Source organism: Carassius auratus, chromosome 24, assembly GCF_003368295.1.
Source record: "Carassius auratus strain Wakin chromosome 24, ASM336829v1, whole genome shotgun sequence".
Classification (NCBI taxonomy): domain Eukaryota; kingdom Metazoa; phylum Chordata; class Actinopteri; order Cypriniformes; family Cyprinidae; genus Carassius; species Carassius auratus.
The window spans coordinates 19993682-20010002 of NC_039266.1; the positions used below are offsets into that span (position 1 = coordinate 19993682).

At 34.8% G+C, this 16321-nt stretch overlaps 1 protein-coding gene across 1 annotated transcript; it reads left to right on the forward strand.

Moving 5' to 3' along the window:
- The first annotated feature begins 5180 nt into the window (after positions 1–5180).
- On the forward strand, positions 5181–16321 carry LOC113042558 (UDP-N-acetylglucosamine transferase subunit ALG14 homolog). Its single transcript, XM_026201498.1, has 4 exons — positions 5181–5503; positions 6207–6358; positions 6680–6802; positions 15709–16321. Exons 1-4 carry the CDS (start codon positions 5362–5364, stop codon positions 15937–15939), a joined length of 648 nt encoding a protein of 215 aa, XP_026057283.1. The 5' UTR covers positions 5181–5361; the 3' UTR covers positions 15940–16321.

Below are 16321 nucleotides of genomic sequence, written 5' to 3' on the forward strand. Positions count from 1 at the left end.
TCTATTGGAAATAAAAATATGAATTTGGTGTGAATATTCTGGGTGGCCAGCATTAATAATTCCCCTCATATCTGGGAAATCACTTAAAAATAGTGTGCAGTGGTAAACCAGCTAACCATGCATCAGAAGTTTGCATAATTTCTGCGGCCCCACGGTCTCTAGAGCTCATGTCTAAATCACTTCTGTCCGGCGTTCAGCTTTTTCTCACAGTACTTCAGACACTGGACTCCAAAAGCTGTCTAGTTTCCTCTGAAGGAGGCTCTGAGACCCTGATTTCAGCCAAATTCTGTCTGGGGCCTCAAGGGAAACGTCTTCAGGGAAATGAACTGGCCTTGTTTAGTTACACAATGGATTAGATAGGGAAGAATCACTCAAACAACATCCTTGTATGGCAGGTAAGAGCCAAAGCTGACATCACAAACCCCGAATGGATTTGAGGAGTGACATCTTTATCAGGCGTGGACATAGATGGAGGCCTGACAGGGTCACTGCATTCCAGAGGCTTCTTCATCATGGTTCATGTCATCAGCCATCCACTCAGAGCTGCTGACAGGACATGACATCACCGTTCTGCTCACTGCAGCACTATTATAATGAGTTAGTAAGGGGAGTCACTGCTTGCTCATGCGGTGCGTGTAGGATGGAGATGGTACAGTATGTTAATGTGTAGGAGCGACACTGAAGCATATTAAGATCACTCCTCTCTGTGTTACTAAGTTCACGGGAGGTGCTTTTCTCACAGACCTTCGCTTATATTTTAAGATTTGATTCATGTAAAATCTAAAAATACTAGATATCCTCCGCTAAATATTCAACACTGTAAATGAAACCAATATTTCACCTAAGTTTTGAATTTGAGTTCAGAGTAGTCTGTATATCATGTGCCACGAAATAATAGCAAAACATGTTTGCAATGAGTCATCCTCGCAGGCTTCAGTTATTCATGTATCGACTGAAAAAGATGCAGAGTGACCACTTTATTAAAAGAAGCGCTTCATTCTCAAACAAACGACTCTTATGAAGCGGCTCTTTTTTATACGATCAAAAACATGCGGTGCGCACAGTGTAGCCCAATTCACTAAATATGACTCTTATGAAGTGGTTCACTTCTTTTTAGTGAATCAAAGACTTTTATGAGTTGCTTGTTTTAGTGAATCAAAAACTTACAGTGTACAGCAGGGTTCACAAATTGATTAAGGCTACTTATTGAGCCGGTTCTTTTTAGAGAATTAAAACCATAAGCCAGAGCTCGACCGGTGTAACCCAGTTCACGAATAAATGACTATGATGAATGAGGCTATTCTTTTGGTGAATAAAAAAATACAGCCTGATCACTGTAATCTGACTCAAGAACAAATGATTTTGAACTTTTATCTTTTTTTTGTGTGTGTGTGTGCATGTTGTGTGACCGGTGTACTCCAAATCTCAAACAAATGACTCTCATGAAGCGGTTCATTCAGTGAATCAAAAACATACAGCACAGTGAGTGTAGCCCAATTCCCGAACAAATTATTTGGTTTATTTTAGTGAACAAAAATTAGGCTACAGACCGAATGTGCAGCCTGATTCACATAAACATTTTTTTTTTAAATGTATAAATAAACTACTTTTTTGTTTAGTTTAAAATGACAGTCTGAAAGACTACCCAGTCTATTTTTTTTGTCTACAAAACGATAACAGTAAGTGTTTAGATTATTTTCAAATAGATTAAAACATCACAAAAGTTGTTTTAACAGGAACTGAATAAAACGGTTGTGGTGAGCACTGATTTAAGATATCAGAAAACCATTTTTATTACTGTAGTTTTTAGTTTGCTTAGTAACAAATTAAAATGTTGTATTTATTTTTCTATTTGTCAAACTAGTTTTCAAAGACCTTCAGCAATGATTCTAATCACGAAGCTCACATCCTTGGTGCATGACCTACTCACCCCACATTCATTAAAACACAACTAAATGCTTAAAAATGGTTAATGGCAGATGCGAAAGGACTAGGGCATGATACCTCTCCCCTTTATCATTGTCATACATCAGTCAGCCCTGTCTCACAGCAGACAGCTGTGTCAACCTGAAAGTTGCTCCATCCAGCCCACTATAGCCAAGCAACAGTCACATGAACAAAGCCGAAACAAATAAGCAAGGAAGTTGCTGAAATCTTGAGTGACTATAACTAGCCACCCTAAAACTTGTTCATGGTTACACATGCAAAAAACTTGTTGATTGCACTTTGCTTAGTAAAGTGGGTCAGTAACGGCATTAAGGCACCTGATCCTCTCCTTTCACTGCTAAAACTGTAGATTATTTAGTGTCACTGCTTATTGCTCCCTGAGGGCTGGATACACCCTGGTGTTTTTGCCAGATCCACGTTCAACAGGAGCTTTGTGCAAATACAATGTCGACCTGCAACAGGACTCTTGGCATGTCTTCATCCAGGCAAACTGGATTGGTTTAGTGTTTGATCTGCCAGTCACAAGTGTTTGGATGATGTGGCGGTTGAACAAGTAGTTTTGGAGAATTTAATTTCTAAACCGAGAAATGCACCAAAGCGACTGAAAAAAACTGCAACATCTGTTACAGCTGAATCTTAATGCAGTCCAATATGGTTTTATTATCATTACAAATCCTAGTTTACTATACGTATAATGATGTTTGAAACTAAGAATGCTGGTAAGCAAACAGGCCCTTTCTGAAGAGAAATAAAACACTATGGAAAACAATGGGACCATCAACTTCTTGGTTTCCAACATTCTTCAAAATATCTTCTTCTGTGTTCAGCAGAAGAAAGAAGTTCATACAGGTTTGGAATAACTTTGTGGAATAATAAATGATGGATTTTTCATTGTGGGTCAACTTTACTAGCTAAACATGCTATTGCTGTGCTGTCGGAAAGAAGTAAGAGGTTGTTACTGAGAAATGATTGAGTGAAATCAGTGAGAGTAATGAAGTCAGTGACGCCTGTGTGAAATGGTCAACATGGTTGCATGCGAAGGAAGTTGTAAGATGTCAACAGTGATTGTCTGGAATCTGGTCCAAAGGTCAAAAGTCTCTGTCCAAAAACAACTTGTAAATTCTTGTGTTATTGATGTGGGACATTTTAAACAAGACATGGAAATCTTGTAACAGATGGTTTCTGGTGGGAGGAAGAGAGCAAGATATATGTGGTATATAAGATCTTTAACATCAAAGCAGTGCATGTTCACACTAATTATCATCAGACTCTATTTTTGTCCAATGGCTTGTGTTGTGGAATCTGAACCACAATGATGTTTGAAACTGCACAGTAAGTCCCCTTGTGGTGCTTTTAAGAATTATTACAGGCAAACATACCACACCTCATGGCCCGTGAATGAACCGTTTTTAAAAAGCCTATTTGGCTGCATTGCTGGGAATCTGGCTGTACTCAGATAAGGCATTAGATAAATAAAGTCTGAGATCTGTTGACTGAAGGCTAACCTACATTGTGACAGAGTTATTAATCATAGCATTTTTGACCCTGGACCACAAAAGCAGTAACAAGTCGCTGGGATCTATTTGTAGCAATAGCGAAAAATACATTGCATGGGTCAATTGATTTTTCTTTTATGCCTGATATCATTAGGATATTAAGCAAAGATCATGTTCTATAAAGATATTTTGTAAATTTCCCACCTTAAATAAATCAAAATGTGATGTTTGCTTAATATGCTTTGCTAAGAGCTTCATTTGGATGACCTTAAAGGTGATTTTCTCAATTTTTCGATTTTTATGCACCCTCAGATTCCAGATTTTCAAATTGTTGTATCTCTGCCAAATATTGAAGCCTACTATCAAACCATACAACAAAAATACATCAATGGAAAGCTTATTTACTCAGATTATTTATTTAGAAAATTGACCATTATGACAAAACTTTTTGTATCGTTCAGGCTTACGTAAAGGAATGCATAAGAGATGTGAGAGTTTATATATATATAATGCACATTTTACTCAGTTTGGGCCTCGGAATAAAACTAATATGTATTTTTTTTTACTCCTTAAGTCATGTATAATATATATATAATGTTTCCTGGCCCTGTTCCGGAAATTATCCATCCTCTTCCTCTGAGCCACAGCCCATCAAACCAGCACAAACCACGTAAACTTGAAGAAACTGAAAAAATGGGAGATCTTAACATCTTGAAAGCAGCCGTTGAACACAATGTCAGATGTTAACTGACAGTTTTCTCTGTATGAATGCAGTCTCAGCTGCGGGTGGTCTGAGTGTGAGCTGTTGTGAAAGGTTTTTGTGTCTCATCTGATTATAGTAATGCCCTGAAAAGCCATTACTATTACATAATATAAACTCATTATGACGAACACATCAAGAAATGTTGCAATCAGAGGTGGCAGAATAGGCCGCTAACTCGGCTGGAAGCAATCAGACAAATATTTATAGCAAATGAGCTTGTGACAATGAGTTTAAATCATATTCAGTGTCTGTCTGCCAGTTTACAAGACACTCAAGTGGAAAAGTTAAGTGTACAAGAGCAGCACTGCACCGGATCACCACAGACAAAACAACTGAGGACCATTTCCATGAGACAACAAACACAAGAATTTCCCATAGAGTATAGGAGAACTTTAAATAAATACACCGGAAAGATTCCATGCTGCGTGTTGTTTACATTTGGTTCTGAATTCAGGAAATGCCGTTTAAATTCACATCGTGGGATATCAGTTCAGTTTAGTCACATTAATTATAGGCGTTATATTTACTAAATCAATGATTTTAAAGCTAAATTGTTATTTAACATTATTAAAATGTGTTTCAACCATTTTATATCCCATAGATATGGATAGTGGAAACCATTTTTGACTGAAAAGTCTTATCGCACAAATGTGTTTAGTTCGAGGCAATTTTTTATTATGTACCAGGTTAAATGTAAACATTTTATTAGTTATATTTAAATTTAATTATGTAGATTTGTAACTTTTATGTGTTTCATAGCTGTTTACTGTTAAAATTTTAGTAAAAAACAAAAAACGATTAAGCTCCATACATATATATATATATTTATTTATTTATTTATTATAAGGCATTAACATCAAAAACATTAAAAACCACGTTCTGATTAGGTTCGCTTTTAAGAGCTGCCAGTAGATGTCACTGTTTTTAAACTTCTGAGTAAAAGTGTGATATAAAGTTTGTCCTTTATGACTTTCCGTAGCGGCTGTACGTGTAATGATCATTCCATCCATTCTCCAAAAATACAGCACTTCGTCCAGGTTTAGTTTATACAGTAGTTAAAATGAGAAATGTACGTTCGTTTTTGACAGACATGAGCCTACTAACATCTTGAGCCTCGGTTGTTAGAATCCCTGATAGAGTTTAGTTTGGTAACTGATGGCGTTGCTGTATGTTGTTGTGGTGAGTCTAGTGTTATTAACAGTCATCATTTTACGATTATTTGGGATTTTGCGACATGGTTCTGAATATAAACCCGGACAGAAGGGCTCTGTGTCAGTCCTGGTGGTGGCAGGATCAGGTAAGAATTAGTCTCTTGTATTTATTTATTTATTTTGAATGTAAAACAAACCATAATGTGATTTTTAATTGCAGAAGGAAATCGTCACCAACCATAACATGTAAACATAGATATCCTTTCGTTTTTAGAAATGCAAACTGTCTGTGTTTTGCTTTTGCTTTCATTCATTCATTCATTCATTCATTCATTCATTCATTCATTCATTCATAATAGTTTATAATTTAATCATTGTAATATTCCATTTAATCATACAATCATTTATAATAATAATTTAAAACACTTATATATACATATATACAAACACGAAATAATCTCTCTCTCTCTCTCTCTCTCTCTCTATATATATATATATATACACACACACACACACACACACACAGACAGACACATTGTTAAATAATCATTTAAACACATTTAAACTCAAGGTTTTTTGTATTGTATTTATTAGTCATTTAAAATATCATTTTTTTAAATATTAGTTTTCATTGTTGTTTAGCTTTTATAAAAGGTTGATTATAAAGGTCATATCCATTTTATTTGCCAACTAGCAATTTAAAATTTTTGAATTATAAGTAATTAAAATAATATTAAGTAAATTAATTATATTTTAAATATTTCTAGTTAGTAGTAATAATAATAATAATAATAATAATAATAATAGTTATTATCATTATTATAAATCTTTCTTTTCTGTTTCACCCAGGAGGACACACAACAGAAATCGTCCGTCTGATGGGGAGTTTATCTCAGTCGTATAACCCTCGACACTATGTGATCGCAGACACTGATAAAATGAGCGAAGAGAAGATCCGAACATTTGAAGCGGAGCGGGAGAAAAGCGGTTTACCATCGCAGGTTGATTGGTCTATCCTAAATTTCTGTGTACACCACTTAGGGATTTATTGACCAATTAATAACCATTCTGTCCTCATCCCAAACCCATTTGATTTCCTTTCTTCTGTGAAACTAATTGTGGGAAGTGTTAGTTTGTGTTTTGACATGTTTTGACCAGCAGATGGCAGCAGATCCTCTGTTTCTTTCAAGCATTTTCAGATGACTGTGGATTTGAAACGATAAATAGATAATCAAGTCAGCCATATACCCTCATTTAATCAGGTTCTTCTGCATATGTCCCCCCCCCCCCTTATGTTTTCCTCTTTTTTTTTCTAATCACAGTTCACCATTCTCCGGATCCCTCGCAGTCGGGAGGTGCGTCAGTCGTGGAGTTCCTCTGTTTTGAGTTCCCTCAGCGCTCTGATGTCCTCTGTCCCGCTGGTCTTCAGGCTTCAGCCGGATATGGTGGGCTCTCTCTCCTCTCATTCATCCCACCATCATGTCCTATTAAGTATTAATTTATTTTCTTCTGCAGGACGTTTGTGTAACGCCCCCCCAGAAATAACACATTCATAACATATTTATGAGATTATGCCTAAGGGCATTCCAGCTGTGTTTTGAGGATGATAAAGACATTATATTGAAATTTAAATGGATATTTAAATATACAGTATATTATGGATTTTAGATATATAATATATAATAACAATATACGTGGATGTGATTAATATTAGTTTGCATTCTCGAATTTAAAAATGTTAAGTGGACGAATGTAATTTATTTTTCTAGCACTTTAATACAGTGTGCAATTCAATACAATGAAGACCGTAGTGTTATTATGTAGATCAGTTATTTCCATTTCAGTAACTATGTCAATATTGCAAAGTTGATCAATTATGAAACAAGTTAATTTAAGCTCTAGGCAGCTCTACAATAGTGCAATTATCCGGCTTAAGTGACATGTACATGTATTATATTGTATTATGAATGTGCTGCATTGTTAATCCTTCTTTAATACATTTCTAAAGTGAATATTTGTAGCCACATCAGTCCTTCAGATTAAAGCTGTGGCGTCTTTTGCCCAGTCCATAACCTTAGAATTCAAACATCCTGTGCACTGTTTTGGAAAACATAGCTTTTTATAAATATCTCCACCCTCTATTATTTATAGTTCAGATCATCTGCAAAATCTAGTCCAAATTCAGTAGTTTTGCTTAAGGTTCAGCCCGAGAAATGCAGTTATGGTGTTAGTGTTTTTAAGTCAGCACACATACTTTTTCTCATTTCTATACTAACTGTGGAGGGAAATTCTTTGGAATGGATTTAAATATGGTAGAATGTGTTTAATGCAAACTTATTGGTAGCTGAAAACATTACCGGATTAGCCAAAAACGTCTGCATGAAATGTGAACAGACTCTGTTTACAGTACGTTCGTATTGCGTGTTTCTGGTTTTTGTGAGTGATCCATCAGTGCATGTTTTGCCAAGGAAGCTAAATGTTTGTTTTGTAATGTTTCATTCTTCTGAATTAACTCCTTTTTTATCTGCCCTCATTTTTCAACTGCTCAACACAGAGACCACTAGACTCCTGTTAGATCAAATCAAATCCTTTCCTACCTTATGATCATTGAATATTAAAGTTGCACTTTGAAATATGTCACATTTTAGAAGTAAAGTTGGCTTCAATTGCATTTTGACTTTAAAACAGGGTAATGATGGGCCTTTCAGATCTGCAGGCACAGATTCTGTGCAGGCTTGATTAATAAGTGCATGAGAGAATGTTATGCTGAAATTAAGACATTCAAAGACGTGTGAAATGCTAATTAAACCGGGCTGAACCAAGTTCACCCAAAAATTAACATTCGGTCACCATTGCCTCATCCTCATGTCATTGAACATCTAAAATGGTGCAGTCAATGTGATCCCACATTTGGTTTTTGACCACTAAATATTGGTTATATTCAACAGTCTGAATATGGAGTCTCAATGAGGTCACCATTTCTCTAAGTCTGAATGTTATTGGGCCTTAAAGGAAAATGAAGATTCAAAAAGAAAATTTAATTAAGGACTAGAATTTAATCTATTGTGATATCTTAAACTCTACTTGAGTTATAGGCACGCAAAGTTTGGAAATGAATGCACTCAGACAGGTATGTTCAGTGTAGTTGTTTTTTGACAGAAGGAAATGAAATACAGTTCTAGTTTCAACATTAGTTGTTCTTTAGACATTGCTCTTTAAAAGAAAAGAAGAATCATTTTTATGCAGAGTGACTCATATTTGGTTTTTGACCAAAGGAAATCTGTATAATTTAACAATTTACCCTTGAAGCCATATTGAAAGTCCAGTATCTCTGGAACTGAACCATACAGGGCCTTAAAAATGAAGATGCTAAAAGGAAAGTGTGTTAAGACTGAGAATCTAAAAGGGCATAGAAATATATTTAATACTTGAGTTATAGGCTTGCAAACTTGTTGCCCTTTCTCCATTTTTGAATGGTCACCTTTTGCACACAGATGCAACAAAGATTGCTGAAGGCAACAGATTTTCTAACACGCCTACCAATCTCTGTGTAAAAATAACATAATGATGCTGCCCTCCTTCTGAAGTCATTTTAACCCCCTGTAATTTGGCTCTGAATCCCCTCTACAAGTTACTCAGTCAATACATCAATGACATTTAATATTTTTAAATATTGTATAATATCTTAATATTTTGTCTTTCATCATTTTACATGTTTGTCTTTCTCATTATGATATTTGCAAAATCAAACATTTGAGACGGGGAACTCTGGTCAAGTTGACACGGACTGACCTATTTTCCTTTTTTGTGGTTCATTTTTCTTCAGTTGACATTTATGTCAAGTATCGAAAATGTTTTTGGACCCCACTGACTTTCAAAATAGTTTTTTTTTTGAAAGTCATACAGGTTTGGTAAATGCTGACAGAATGGTCATTTTGTGTGAACTAAACCCTTCTTTAACACAGAAGCAGTTGTTGTTGTGCATGTCCCGCAGCAGCACCGGGAATGTTTAAGCAGGAGATGAAGATGTTTTTTTTCCTTCAGCAGATGATAAGACTATCGCATTACTACTGGAAGACTATCTGCTGGATAAACAAACACTAGTCCTGCTGATTCTCTGCTTGTCTTCAGCAAGAAACAGAGAGAGTGAGAGGGAGAGAGTTGCTGGGAAAACTCTCAAAGATAGATAAAGGAGTGAGGTAGGGGGTTGATTTAGGAAAAGAGAGAGAGGGATGGGCAGCCTTTAAGCCCTTTTTCAGGAATGGTCTGTAATCCAGGGCCTCTTTCTCTCTCCTCCTCCTCCTGTGGTTGTGTAATGAAGGGTTGTGAGCGGAGCAGCCGAGGGGTCTTGTTCTCAGGATGTGGCGAGACCTGACTGGCTCCTCGACCCGGCTGCTTGACTCCTTTCCCCTGGGGGCGGGCCCAAGCAGCATCGGGTTTCTGTGTTGCTGTGGCGACTGGCCAAGAGGAGGCGGAGCATGACTAAGCTGCCGGCGCTGCAGTGCTCGAGCAGTAGAGCTCAAAGGTCAGAATAAACCAGTCTAATCTCTCACAGGCGACCACGCTATAGTATTCTCTTAATCTCATGCCGACGTCATTTCCCAGTTTTCCAGTCGGCCGAGTTTATTTAATGGGAAAGATTTGTACAACCTGTTGTCACGTTAGTTTCATGGTAATAGTTTAGATAAACTTACTTCATCTCATAAAGTAATGTCATATTTGACCATGAAAGCAAAAGAAAAACAAGAAAAATATGTTTTATTTAGTTAAATTCAATTGTATATGAATTTCTATGATCATATATTTAGTCTTTTATTATGAAAAAAAAATTATATTGTGTAGATTGTGTTTATATTGTATGTGTTCGGTGTGTGTGTGTGTGTATGTATTTATGTATGTATGTATGTATACTATTATATATATATATATATATATATATATATATATATATATATATATATATATATATATATATATATATATATATATATATATATATATGTATATGTATATGTGTGTGTATGTATTTATGTATGTATGCATGTATACTATTTATATATATATATATATATATATATATATATTATGTATAATTATATATTTACATACAATTTTAATAATTCAATTTAATGACACATTTCTAATTTTCATGTTTACATCTAATATTTATATTTTATTTAAATTCAGTTTATATCAATTATAAATATCTCAATAACTTTTTTTTTACTTATTCTTTACTCTTAGCTCATTTCTCATTATTGATTATATACTATATAATCACCCTTTCTGTTATTATCAACAGTAATAATAATTTAAATAATAATAAAAAATTACAATATAAATAAATATAAATATATATATATATATATATATATATATATATATATATATATATATAAATGCAATATCTGCTAAATGCCACCTCAAAAGATATATAAAATATATGATTTGTGTGTGTGTGTGTGTGTGTGTATGTGTGTGTGAGAGAGATTGTATATATGTATGTATATATATGAATGTATGTTTAAATTATACTTTTTTTAATTTTGTTGTTTATTTGGAATGTGAAATTACAATATAAGTACCAGGTGGCCTTTGATCTGGCCCACTCTGACAGCAGGATTTCCTTTTTAGTCCAGCAGACGTTGTCTAAGATCTTCTTTAGGGGGTCCGGCACCCCTATTGTGTCTGCGCGGTGAGAGATCGTCCTTCAGCATGACTCAAATGTCAGCTGTTTGTTTTAACCAAACTTGAGCATGTCAGTGAGAGCTGGGGCCCGTTCGTCCACATACCAGAGTGCAATGGGGGAAGTGGGGGGTCAGGTCTGAAATCCGGAGGTGAAGAGGAGGTGGAATCAGTCCTCTTATAGCCATAAAAGGAAATAAGTGCGTCACGGGTCCTCATGAGCTCCAGATGTGTCAACACAAGCCAAGTGTCTGGGCCTGGTTCTGCATGCCGCGAGGAGCAGTTAATAGTGAATACTACTGTTCACTATTTACAGATTATGTTAATACGTCAGTCTAGACTCAAGTGTGTACATCTGTGTGACTTTAATAAATATTTGCGTTTGTTTGTTTACTTATCAGATTTGGCATGACGTGGCAAAAGCCTGAATTAGTATAAAACGTAATATAGTTGCATAATAACAACAGCTCATTTTTACTAAGACTGTATTCTAAAAAACTGTTTATCAGATTGTTTTAATGATTTATTTTAAATTAGCAATAGAACTGATTACACTGTTTTTTTATATTTTTAGCTTCTTTGCTTCAAAATAAATGTAAAATGGTAATTTTTTTTTAGGTGTGAGCAAGAATATTTTTGAGCAATCAAAAAAAGCAATATCGAAAAGATGACTGGCTATTTTAATGGAGAGGTGGGACTTTTGTTTTCACTTTTGATCTATCTATCTATCTCTTAGACTTCCATTGACGAGTTTAGACTTGAATTAGTGCTTACTTAGTTTTTCGGTATCTTGATCAAATAAACTAATCTAAACAGAAATCTACCTTATGCAATCAGATTGTCAGGGAAATGCATTTAGTTTCTTATGTGATTCCAGTTGTGATGCAAAAATACGGGAAAACAAGAGCTCCATAGATTTTGTGAGAGGGGGAGGAGGTTTGTACGATTAACAATAACAAATAACGGGGTCTGGACGATGTGCGATTGGACATCCCCTCACATTCCACACAGACTCCTCCCTGATCCTCAGTTTTTTATTTGACTCCATCTCCATCCATATGTTTCTTCTTAGCCTTATTTGGAAATGCAGCAGACAGAGCACTGTATGTTTTATTTATTTAATGTTCATCTGTATGTTTATGATAATTAGTGATGGATAGATCATAAAACAAGAACTGCATGTTAGAATATGTCAGGATATGCATAATGTTCATAAACAAGCAGTTAGTGTGTGTAGTCCTAATCACAAATCTAATGTCACATTATATAATATAAGCAATAACGTAAAAAAAAAAGCCATGCTAGATTGTTAAAGAACTAAAAGTTTTATACAACTTCTTTCTTTAAATAATTAAAAAGAATTACAATAAATGAATCGGAAATTAAACACCAATTATACATATATACTTGTATGTTTTAATATGTATTTATTATTTACTATTAAATTATCTTATATATATATATATATATATATATATATATATATATATATATATATATATATATATATATATATATTTATAATTATAATTATAATTATAATTATGTATTATTTATTTTAACTCCCCTAAGTATATATAATGTAATACATAATATTTAATTTAAATTTAGTTTTCTATTATTTTCTATTTTATTTTATTGATTTACAAATGCAAGTATGTCTATACATATTATGCTATTTTATATATATATATAATATAAAATCACCCTCGTAATATGTACGTACATTATACATACTATATCCCCCAAATCTAAATCAGTGCATAATCCTAATCACACATTCCAATATACAAACTATTTAAAATAAAAAAGGATAAAATAGGATGCTGCCATTAATGCAGTAACACAGACAAGTAAAATAATGGTCCTCTATGGGCATTTATTTTGTTATGCTACTCTTACGATACTGTATAGACGGCCTCAGAATGAACTCGTCTGTCATTTAGCCATGTCACCTGCAGTCTGGTCTGTGCTGACTCATCTGAAGCCGCCTGAGAAGTAACAAAACCTGGTAACAGTTTAATCTCACCTGGAGCTACTCTGTGTGATGTGGAGTAATAAAGTGGCCCCACCTCAATGACCTCATTTCTAATTACTTCTCAGCACTTGTCTGTGCAGCTGTTATATGAACATGTCTCACAGAGGAACAATGACTCCATGAGACCTTTGATTTATGAAAATGTTTCAGCATTAGTGTATAATCCCCACTGGCTTTAGATAAGCAGCAGTTTAACATGCACTGGCCATCAACAGCTATTGATGAGAATTTCACTTTCCTTGTATAACTCACAACTACTGCACCAAAAAAAGTGTTTTACGGTGCAGTAGAATGGGTTGCATTAGTGCTTCTGGTTGTTGACATGATTGAAAGTCACTTCAACACTTTTAATGTTGGCCAGGCTCTTTTATTTAATATATATATGGATTGCACTTTTGATATAGCTATTGCTATGTTTGCTTAGATATACATTCAAATTTTTTTTTTAAGAAGTCAAGGTTGGTGGAGCAGTATTTAGCTGTTGTACGATTACTAATGGCAAATGTTTTTTTTCTTTGAGAAAATGCAGAAGAGCCTAAAAAGAGTGTGCTTTATATACAGCTTTCACTTTCAGTCTTTCTTCTCCTTAACACACAAAAAGAGAGAGACTTGTGAAAAACAAGCTTTTTTTTAATTTTTTTTTTTATGCGCATTCAGTGCCCCGCCGATCTGACAGCCCTGAAATTGTGTTTTTCTGACACTTGATTTATGTCGTGTTGAAGTTTCACATAATGGCTATTTAAATTTGCACCACTCTGATGACAGACTCAAATAGCGCTCTGACAGCTTGGCCTGTGCCCATAGCAAACGCTCCCCAATCTCTGTACACAGTCCAGCAGTCTTCAGAGCTGAAGTCAGCGTCTCTCTGTTGGGTGACAGTAATCTCATTCCCCCAAGTGAACTCGCAGGTGTGTGTGAAATGTAAATACAGGCCGAGATGGATTGCCCACCTGGTGGTCTGTCCCTGCCCATCCCCATCGCTCATCTGCCTCCAGGTGCAGGATGGGAAATGGAGTGTTTTAGACTGCTTGGAAACTGGCAATAAACTCAATCTGAGCACCGGTGGGCCTTGAAGCAGACAGAAATGAATTGAAGCGTTTGTGGGTGGAAACGTCCCTCACCTCTGATGTTCTCACTTGGGTCGTTGTCTTCGGTTCCTGCCGCGTATCGGTTTCAGCTCTGAGCAGACAGAGGCTGGATTTTTCCAGTGTTAATGTGTCTGAGCAGTCGGTGTAAGATGATTTCTCCAGACCCCATGGCTCATCTCCACCGAAGTCTGACCGCCTTCCTGTGCCGCTCGCTGTCTCCGGTTTTGAACCAGAAAGCTCATATTTCTCCAACTCAGAGGACTTTATCCTGGCGTCTTTCTGATGTTGTGTCTTAGCCTATTTAATAGGGCTGCACAATTAATCGAATTTGTAATCGCAATTACAATTACAGATGACACAATTATGTAATCGTTTAAAGGCACAATTACACACAAAAAAAAAAGTTCACTTACATCATTCTGTGTGCATAAGATATGTTGTTGTTCTCTCTACAGATTATCTTAAACTGTTTTTTTTCCCAATTGTTTGAATTTCTTTGTTTTAATATAACATAATACCATGCATATATTTACTTTGGTTTGGTTTCTCAGAAAAAATAAATAAATAAAATAATAATAATAATTATATATATATATGATATTTGAGGCTTAAAAAAAAAAGTTTTTCAGGAAGAGTGTTTTCCGCTGGTTTATTTTGATATAACAATATGGCATGCAGTGGCTTCAAACAATGGCATAAAGCTGTTAAAAAAATTATTAAATCTAAATTGTGCTAATCATAATATATAATCGCAATTACAATTTCAAGGGAATAATCGACAATTATGAGTTTTGTCATAATCGTGCAGCCCTACTATTTAAGTCAAATCCATTCATTTTTCATTTGTATAGCACTTTTCATTGTCTGAAAGTAGCTTTACAGAAAATGGTGTGTGTCCACAAGTTTACCTCACTTGGTTGTTTCAGAGAGTGAACTTATTTAAAGATAACATGTTGCATGTTGACTAATCATGGATTTTTAATTCTTAAAATCATATATTTTTTTTTTTTTTTTCTCTTAAAATCTTTATAGATTTTGAAGCTATTATTGTAAGAAGTGTTTTAAGCTCACCAAGCCTTATCAAAAATGCCATAAAAATGGTAATTTTGTAAAATATTATTACAGTTAATAAAATAATTTCTAGTACCTGTTTCTATTTGAGTATATTGTAAAATATAATTTATTCCTGTAACACAAAGCTGATTTTTTTTAGCATCATTACTCCATTCTTCAGAGTCACATGATCCTTTAGAAATCATTCTAATAAACTGATTAACTGCTTTATTAGAAACATTATTATTATTATTATCAGTAACTATTATCATTCTTGTATTAATTTGTGTTTAATGCATCCTTTCTGAATACAAGTATTAATTACTTTCAAACTTATATTTGAGTAATGATTTTAAGTGTTATGTTTAATGAGAAAAAACTTTATATATAACCATATTACGTTTTTATGTACATATAATTTGTATTTTTTCCTATTATAAATTTTTATTATTTCTTTTATTTTATTGTGTGTTTGTTTGTGTTTCAGGTGCTGTGTAACGGTCCAGGAACGTGTGTCCCACTGTGTGCCGCTGGGTTGCTCCTGGGCATCCTGGGCCTAAAAAGAGTCTTGATCGTCTATGTGGAGAGCATCTGTCGTGTGGAGACGCTGTCTCTATCCGGAAAGATCCTCTACTACTTTTCTGACTACTTTTTTGTGCAGTGGGCACCACTAAAAGACAAATACCCAAAGGCCATCTACTTAGGGAGACTGGTGTGATCCCTTTCTGTCGACTTTTTCACTTTTGTATTGAGAATTCCATTACATTTTGATGCTGTTCTTCAAGGTGAATTCATTCCTATGCCGTTACTGACGTGCTGAATACACAACTATGACAACTATCTCTGAGTTTTGTTTTTTTACGCCAAACACACATGATAGGCTGATGAGATGTCCTGTTCTACCTTTTACGCCTTTGAAGTCAACAAAACTAAACCAAGAGAAGTTTTTACACATGCAGGTGCTTCTATTAGCACTTATAGTTTCAGTGTTTTCTTCATGCACCACTTCATGGAAAACAGTATTTGGCTTTTGATCAAAGGTTTGTCCTTTTCAAGGTTATACTGTCATTCAGATAAATAAAAGACTTGTCTTAAATCTA

Coding starts and splice junctions, on each gene's coding strand:
- LOC113042558 (XM_026201498.1), top strand. CDS start 5,362: ATGGCGTTGCTGTATGTTGTTGTGGTGAGTCTAGTGTTATTAACAGTC. Junction 6,359..6,679: donor AAAGCGGTTTACCATCGCAG/GTTGATTGGTCT, acceptor TTCTAATCACAG/TTCACCATTCTCCGGATCCC. Junction 6,803..15,708: donor TCAGGCTTCAGCCGGATATG/GTGGGCTCTCTC, acceptor TTTGTGTTTCAG/GTGCTGTGTAACGGTCCAGG.